Source organism: Crocodylus porosus, unplaced genomic scaffold, assembly GCF_001723895.1.
Source record: "Crocodylus porosus isolate Cpor-Errol unplaced genomic scaffold, CroPor_comp1, whole genome shotgun sequence".
NCBI lineage: Eukaryota > Metazoa > Chordata > Crocodylia > Crocodylidae > Crocodylus > Crocodylus porosus.
This window is the reverse complement of record NW_017728918.1, coordinates 87786785-87795579: the sequence shown is the minus strand read 5'-3', so window position 1 is coordinate 87795579 and position 8795 is coordinate 87786785. Positions and strand designations below refer to the sequence as shown.

At 43.0% G+C, this 8795-nt stretch overlaps 1 protein-coding gene across 2 annotated transcripts in view; it reads left to right on the top strand.

Annotated features, from left to right (window-relative positions):
• The first annotated feature begins 276 nt into the window (after positions 1 to 276).
• PPIL6 (peptidylprolyl isomerase like 6) overlaps positions 277 to 8795 on the top strand; it is a 23995-nt gene continuing 15476 nt past the window's right edge. Inside the window, exons 1-3 of one of the 2 annotated variants that reach the window (XM_019537891.1) lie at positions 277 to 550; positions 2333 to 2428; positions 7285 to 7473. In XM_019537891.1, the coding sequence (XP_019393436.1) occupies positions 467 to 550; positions 2333 to 2428; positions 7285 to 7473 (369 nt within the window). In that variant the 5' untranslated portion in view covers positions 277 to 466. The remainder of the gene's footprint in view (positions 551 to 2332; positions 2429 to 7284; positions 7474 to 8795) is intronic. The other variant, XM_019537890.1, reaches the window with a different exon arrangement.

The following is an 8795-nucleotide window of genomic DNA, read 5'->3' as shown; positions in this document are numbered from 1 at the left end:
AAACAACTTATCTCCTTCTTTCTCTGCTACTTTTTGATTTGCTGCTTAACTGTCTCTGCTGTCTGTGAACTGTGCACCTCAGTCACTTCCAGGTACACTTGCAAATTCCACCTCTGGATATTACAGTGGGATGCAGTAAAACAGTTCACTGGGATGCAGCTAAGCAAAGATCTAGGTCAGGTTGCTCACCGAATAAAATGGAAACCAGATATGCTTGCTATCCAGTGCCAAATAAACAGCAGGTCCCTTCAAGGTTGCCAGATGCCTATATCGTGTGTGGGGCTTATGGAACTTAGCACAGCAGAGCACAGGGCTGGGATTGGAGTTGCCATGGCGAGCAGATCTCTGTTTACGTTTGCTTTGTCAGCTGTCCCGGAGAGCAAGACCGAGGAGGTGGCAGCCGCAGCAGCAGTGACTTAAGATCTTAAAGGACAAAGCTGTCATCTCATGGTAGGACGAAGGTGCCATGGGCTCTGAGCAGCTGCAGCAGCTGGAGGTGGTGGGACATCTCAAAGAACCTGCATTCCAGGTGGCAAAATGTGCGGCAGAGGTAACTCCCAGGCTGCTGGTGCTACTAGGGCTGCAGAGTAACACTTGTGACTTTCCGTGCCTGGGTGGAGGGAGACCTCCCAGAAGCTTTAGGAACAGAAGATTGTATCAACAGTGAGGAGTGTGTCACTTGCATATAAAATAAATAAAAGTAAAGTAGGTAGATGTGCCAGGTGCTGAATATTTTTAGGGAATGGAGATGGAGAATTTTGTTATCCTTTTACAGTAGATAAACACGTACAGATTAGAAAGCGAGGGGGTTTCCATCTCACTGTTATCTAGATATTCATCAAGGACTCGTCAAAAAAACCCTACGTCAGCCACTTCTAGAGCACTCTAAGGGCAGCTTGTGTTTACTGAATGCCAAACATGACGTTATAAATAATGAAGCCTCATCTGTCTCGCTCTGCAGCCCTGGGCAAGGTACTTAACCTTTTTCATTGCCTCAGTTTCCCCCACATGATGAAAGACAAAAAACAGCACACTACTTCACTAAGATGCTGTGAGTCTTGCACCCCATCATGTGCACATCGCAGCTCAGGATGGGATGTACAAATTGACCTTGTTGCTATCCCAGTCCTTGAAGAGGCAGTCTGCTGAGTTGGTCCCCTTGTACTACTACAAACAGCTTAAATTTATACCCTTTGTCAACAGCTGCAGGGTTCAGGTACATCCTTGTCTAGCTCTTTGCCCATGACCACTGATCCTACTCTAGTAGTAGAGAACAGAGGCTGCATAGAAGTGACTATACTTACTCTGTGCCTCTGGAGCAGCGATTCTCAAGCAAGGAGCCATGGAACTGTGGGTGCCACACGATCCTTTGAAGATCGCTGCAAGGTGTGAGGGGATGAGCAGATACGGATGGCTTCCTGCTTGCCCCTTCTTAGCTATTTCCCTGCCCTACAGCCCAGCCCCTCTGCAAAAAAATAAACATTGTAATACGTTAGTTTTTGAAATAAGGTGCTATTTAATTCACAAAAGTTATGCAGGAGCACTTCATGTCTGATGAGGGATGCTTCAAGTCCGAAAAGATTGACAGCCTGTGCTCTAGAAAGCCTTCCTATACTGGGGTGATCTGCCCTGGCTATTGGGCCAAAATCTATGTAAAACTGCATATTGCCAAAGGGCAATTGAACCTGTTAATTCACGTTTGTCTCATATCTTGTCATTCTCATGCTAGGGGTATATAAATTGTTAAAATGTTGTACAGCAGATTGAATATAGAAAAGGTGCTTACGGGAACAGTTCTGCTCTGACCCAGAAGATGAGGCCAGATGATCTCATGGAAATGACCCTTATCTACTTTTCTTGATAAACGGACAGAGGCAACACAACAGAGTGTAATTCAGGAGCTCCCCAGTTCTAGCTGCAACACTGGTTATTCTGTGGCCTTGGACCTGTTCTTGCAAGATGCTGAGAAACCTACACCTCTCTATGAAGTTAGGAGAAGCTGATGCTCAGAGAGCTGGTAATCTGTGGGGCTCTTTTTACCTCTCTCTGAACAGTGCGTAGGGAGTGTAACTACTTTGTATTTGTAACCGAGCTATTTTACAGTGTTAAAAAACCTTGTGTTTTCCGGTTTTAACACATTTATATTGATTTTAAAGCAGTCTGCATAGACTTCTATAACTAGCTGCATATTTACTATGGAAGTAGGAAGACTGCATTATGAAGTGATCAGAGTAAACCACACCTCACAGTGTTTACATACAAAAATGCAATAGGATTATTATCTACAATTATCCTATTAACGCTGAACAAATATTTATCTTAAAAACCCTAGGCTCTGAGGCTGAATTTTCCAACTAAGATCGCAGAGCCTGTATTGCTTCCCTTACAAGAATTTGCATGGCATGAATATTTACAGGAGAAGAAAAAGGTGAGAATGTCTTTTTTTATCTGCTTTGAGTGAACGCTAATTTCTATAGAATTGTAAAGGATCTGGTGCCAAAACAAATAAAATAAGCAGGTATTTTGTTTTGCTTGGGAAGGGATCTAAGGTAGATCTCAGTTCTAAAGCAGGTATTGGTCTTTCCAATGCACTATACTTCAACCAATGTATGCCAAAGGGAAAATTAGCCCAAAGCTTTCCAAATTAGCATCACTGTAGTGCAGAAGGGAGAATATTAGCAACACTAGAAAACAAGTCCTGAATTTCCCTTCCTTCAGTAACCCCTCTCAGTCAAGGATGATTGTCTTCATGAGTGTCTTATCTGTGGGTCCAAAGCTTGCAGACGAAGCCGTTATGGGATCAACAATCTCTGCGGCAGCTCAGGCATGTGTTTCCATGTAGGGTGGGTAGCTCTGGATTCTTGATTTGGTCTGGTGCATGCTGTTTCTGCCACTCCTGCTTTTCCATCTCCTGTTGTCATCATCAAGTTTCAAAGTTCTAAGATCCTTGCATCAGACTCTTCCTCCATTTGGGGTGGTCCTGGGTGATAGTCTTCCATGAGTTGATGTTGATGTTGCATTTTTTTTCAAGTTGGCCTTGAGGAATTTATTGCAGTTGTAGATATTCCTGTCAATGTGCCTAGCTCCTAAATTCAAGCAGACCATGATTAGGTCTGAATAGATCTCATTCCGCACCTTGGCATCAGCCGAAAATGTTTTCCAGATATCTAGAGTTACTGGGTAGAGTTTCCATATGTGACAAATAATTCTGCTTTTCATATACTTACGTAGCCACTCTTGGAATTGGAGGTTTTACAAAAGGCAGGTAGCATTTTGAAAACTTTTCACTAAAATAGACTTCATTGGGCTTATAGACCACTTTCTGTGCTATGGTGATGCTAATTTGGAAAGCTTTGGGTTAATTTTCCCTTTGGCATCCATTAACTGAAATACAATTAAGACAAATGAGCTATGCCTGCTTTTACCAAAATTGCATTTGGCATTACTGTCTTACCAGCTAGATTTGTTTTTGCCCTCTGATGAATGTCACTGTTAAAACAAAACAAATCATTAAAAAGTGAACACTTAGGGTGCTTGTACATGTGATGAAAATTATCCATTTTTGCAATTTAATTGTGACACAGTTGACATGTATGGGTTCTTTTGCGATTGAAATTACTTTGTTACATTGCAAAAAAACCCACATCCCCATGTAGTTTAGTCTGCAATGTAGTTACCTGTAACTTTGCAGCATTTAATCTGACACTTACCCCCCTGCCCTAACCAAGGGAGAGGTGAGCTGAAGGCAGAAGCGGTGAGGGGCCCAATCCTTTTTTTTCCTTGCAAAGCCTGCCCATGTGTCCCATGGCTGGAGGGAGGTGGGGGGGACCACCAGGCCACAGGCAGGCTCAGAAGGAAAAAAAAAAGGATTGGGCCCCTTGCCACTTCTTTTTTTTCTGGCGAAGCTTGTGTCTACAAGCTGCCGCTAGGCTGAGCATTACCTGAGTTGCGGGATGCCCCAGTCCTTCCCTCCATGGCAGCAGTACCCCCTGGGGCCGCCTGGGTGGGAAGCCAGCAGCTGGATACTGCCCTAGCTCAGAGGCAGCACCTGCCAGATCCAACTCTTTCCTGAGCCCACTGGGGCTTTCTGAGCTACATGCACTGTCCCCACCACCTTCCCACCACCTGGGACTGCCCAGGAACAGGCTGGCTTGTCCCTAGGGCGGCAGGAGGGTAGCTGGAGAAGACAGCAGAGGCAGTGTATTGCGGTCGTGGAGAAGAGTTGTATCTAGCAGGTGCTGCCTCCAAGCTGAGGCAGCACTTGCCTGCTAGCTGCCCACCCAGGCGACCCCAGGGGTGCCACCAGCACAGAGCGAAAGATTGGCTTCCAACATAGCATTCACTGTTCCCGCCACCTTCTCCGGCCACCAGCACACCCAGCTGCCCTCCTGCCACTCCCTCACGCTGCCCCAAGCCAGCACATTCCCAGGCAGTCCCAGGTGGCGGGAACAGTGCACATGGTGCTGGAAGCCCAGAGGGCTCAGGGAAAAGTTGGATCCGGCAGGTGCTGCCTCTGAGCTGGGAACCACCTGTCCACTAGCTGCCTGCCTGGGCAGCCCCAGGGGGTGCTGCTTTTGTGAAGGGAAGAACCAGGGGCCACTAGGCCAGCCAGCAGCTTGTCCCCTGGCCATGGGAGAGGCGGGCAGGCTTTGCAAAAAGAAAAAAGATCAGGCCCTTTGCCCTAACAGCGATGGAAGCCCCTAAATTGAAACAGTGGGTTTTTTAATAGTCACAATTAAAAGCCCACCATTTCAATTTAGGGGACCAAACCCCCATCACCTGTACATGCGCCTTTAGGTATTTAGGCAATTCTCTCTCTGTACTGATATATCATGGGACTCTGGCTTAATTCCTGGCTGCAAGAATGCTAGAGAACCAAAAGACAAATTACTAAAGATTATATGGATAGTGTCTGTGTTAAAGTCTCTGATGAGTTAATTTAAACTATTGAGTTGCTCAGTAGGGTTGTTACACTGACAAAAATGTTTGTTTCACTGGAAAACAACATTCATGTCATCAGCATTGGAGCTGGAATTACCCTTAAAGACCACTGAACTCTTCACAACAGTAGAAACAACTTTACAGGAATGCAGAACTAGAAGGCATCTGAAGATGTCATTTAATTTATCCCCCTGCTCTGAGGTAGGATCAAATATACTTAGACGACCTGTGCTTGATGGCTGTGTAACCTGTTCTGGAAAAAAGCCAATAGAAGGGGATTCTACAGTCTCCTTAACTAACATGTTGCACTGTTTAACTACTTTATTGTTTGAAAGATTTTCCTAATTTCTAACCTAAATCTTGCTGCAAATTAAGCAGATTGGTGGACACAGAGAACAACTTATCCCAGTCTATGCTATAACAACCTTTTACATATATGAAGACAGTTAACATGCCCTTCCCCTTCTCCTGTCTGGACCAAAATCCAATTAATTCAAACTTTTTTTATTAATCATGTTTTATAAATCTCTGTTAGTCTTGTTAGTCTCCTCTAGACTTGCTCCAGCTTGTTACCTGTTTCATAATGTGTGGTGCCTAAAACAGGACATGGGTCTCCAGCTGAGGCTTCCAGAACAGAACAGAGAAGAATAATTACCTTCCATGTCTTACCTGCGACACTCTCATTACATCTCAGAATGAATGTTGCCTTTTTGCAACTGTATCGCATTATTGATCCATTCTATTTGTGATTCACTCTAAATTCCATATATATTTCTGCTGTACTCTTGCCAAGCCAGCTAGTCCTGATTTTGTATTTGTGCACTTGATTTCTCCTTCCTAAGTGCAGCATTTTGCATTTGCCTTAATTGAATGTTATTATTGGTTTCAGATCATTTCTCCAATTTTCCAAAACCATTTTAAAATATAGTCTTATCCTCTAAAAGTGCTAGCAATTCCTCCAAGATTATATTCTCAGATTGTAAAAATGCACTTTCCTATTCTAGTCTAACATGCATTTAGATGCCATAGTAATGGGTATGTACAGTGGATCCATTTTTAACTCAGTAAAAGTTGCATTTATATGTCCAAGAATAGAACTTATCTATAAACGATGGTTTTTATGATTTCTTGACAGGAGGAGGATCCAGGGAAGGGGTGTACTGGTGCACTTGCACCTCCCCTTGTTTCCTGGTCCACCTAATGGTTAAAACCAACTGCCTGGTAGTGGCAATAGCATTTCTAGTCAGGCAGCTGCTGAGGGAATCAATTGACTTCATGGCTCGTTATAATCTACCTCATCCCTTCTAAACTCTTCATTCTGCAAATCTTAATGACCCTTTTGTCTTTTTAATGGGGTCTTTCTAATGGCTATCCTTTGTTCTGCAATTCTGCTGTTAGCTGTTCCTGGTAATGAAGCTCCTATTTCACAGCCCTACAGATTGTTTTAGCTCATTCCAGTGAAGTTATATTTGTTTTTCTTCAATCTTAAACTAAAAGATATAGCTCTAAGCCCCTAACATATTCATAAAGCATCTAGGTTATTTTTAGCTGGAGAAAAATGTGTGTTGTTTTATATGTCATGATGCACCTCTCCATCGGCACCCCCCTTTTTCAAAATCCCAGTTCTGCGCATGTTTCTTGAGTTACCTCTGTTCGATTGTAACAGCATTGTTCAGATGAAACAAACTAAACCTGTTTTACACAGGTGGCTTGTTTTGTGTTTTTTTAAGCTTCCCTTCTTGCGGTGGCACCAGAGTGGATCAAGGGAGAAGGACACTCTAGACCAGCCAGCATTGTTCTTACTGCCATGTTGCCTTGGCCTGCTCTGTTTAAAATACCAGAAGTTGCTTTTTGCTAGCGTTCTCACCATTACTTGATGAACTTGCACAAGTGCTGAAGAAATGGTGGGAGAAGTTCACCAAAAGCCCTTGGTAAAAATATAGCTATCAAGGCTCATAATTATTCATGACTGCTGAAACGTAGCTCAAAAGTCTTGCTATTCCTGACACTTCCTCACTCAGTTATAGATAATGGAGACTACACCCAGTTTTGTGAATAGGTTTTATGGTACAATCCTCTCAGCTGTTCCAGATATGGAGCCAGGATATTTCTCTTCAGGATAATGTCCTGTAACATAACAGGATTTTGGAAAGACATTTAATGTTTCATTTTTGAGCTGTTGTTTTTCATTGTATGAGTGAAGGGAAAGCACAAAACCACAAGTAATCTAAAAAAACCCTCCAGTTATGCCACACTGACCAACCTAAGCATATTTTAATGAATGCCTTTGTACAGAATCCAAAGTGTAATTCCTGTCACTTTTCATTTTTAATTTTACTCCAGGAACTGCGAGGCGAAATATGGGAGTACTCCTCCAGGGTGATGTGTTTTGTTGATGGGCAGCTGCTGGGAAACGAGAAGAAACTGCTCAAGTGGGCTTTTGAAAAGTGGAACTATCAGGATTTTAAACCTGAGGCACTTTACCAAGCTATTACTGAGGACTTCTGCACAAAATATACAAAAAATACCCAGGCAGGTGTCCTTGTTTCCTAAAAGGAAAATGTGGGGTCTGTGACTCATAAACTATCTAATTGTACTGACAGGCATTTTATGTGGGCTTATCAATGGGGTTGTTTGTTGGGGCAGGGCGAGGTTGTTACCTTCTAGATATCACTTTTTAGGTCTTTAGGTCTTAGGACCTTGTGCCTATAGCTGCCACCCAGATTTCAATGTCTTGGGCTGGACTCTAAATTTCCAAGACAGGAAGGTTCATGCTACAGTATTTCTAGTGAAATACACAAATTATTGATCATAAGTAAAAGCCCAGCTAAGGCTCCCTGCCTTGCCTCATGTGCTTTGGGCAAAATTTCAAACCCAACAAGGAATGAAAGGACACAGAAGCATTGTAGTTCCTAGTTCCTCCCTCCGCCACTGCAAGCACCACATGAGAGCTATGGCCAGGGGGGAATTCAGGGAAGGTGCAGTTGCACCCTCCTTTGATTCCTGTTCCACCCAAACTTTAAAACCAACTGCTTGGAAGGAGCGACAACATTTCTGCTCTTGAAGTGCTAACAGAGTCAGTTGGCTTCATGGCTCATTATCTCCTTGATTTCTGCTAGTCTCTCTCCATTGCACAGGTATTAATGACCCTCTCTCCTTTCAAGTGGTCTTGATGTTCCACTATTCAGACTACCCTTTATTCTGCAGTTTTTCTATCTGTTAGCCATTCCTGGTCATGTCTCTTCTATTTCACAGGTCTGAAGACTGATTTTAGCTGTAGGTAAAAACCTTAATTCAGGTGCATTAACATTAACTCAGGTATAGAAAGACTGGCAATGAAGCATTGGAAGCATTGTCAAGATGCTCAGGAAAGTCAGACTTTGTTTTATGAATCTGAATAAGTGATGTACATTTAACTATAATACCTACAGGACTGAGACAATTTTATTTGACCATTTTGACTATTTTTTGCACAGTTACCTGTGTATTTTTCAAAATGTATATATAATCTAGCAAATTAGTGCATGTCCCAATAGTTATATTTGTTTTTGCTTTGATCTTAAACAGAACATAGGGCTAGCCCCCTATGTATTAAGGAAGATTTTGGTTTCTCTGTAACACGAGACAAATATGTGTTGTATTAAATGTGATGATGTGCCACACCAGCTCCATCCCCTTTTTCAGAATCCTAGATCCACCCATGGCTATAGCAAAAAGCAACATATGCTTGAAACCCACTGCCAAGGCTGCAACTGAACTCCAACTAGCTTCAGGCATCAAGGACAACAAAAAGTCCTTTTTCAGATATGTGGGGAGCCGGAGGAAAAAGCCAACCTCTTAAATAGGTACTTTGC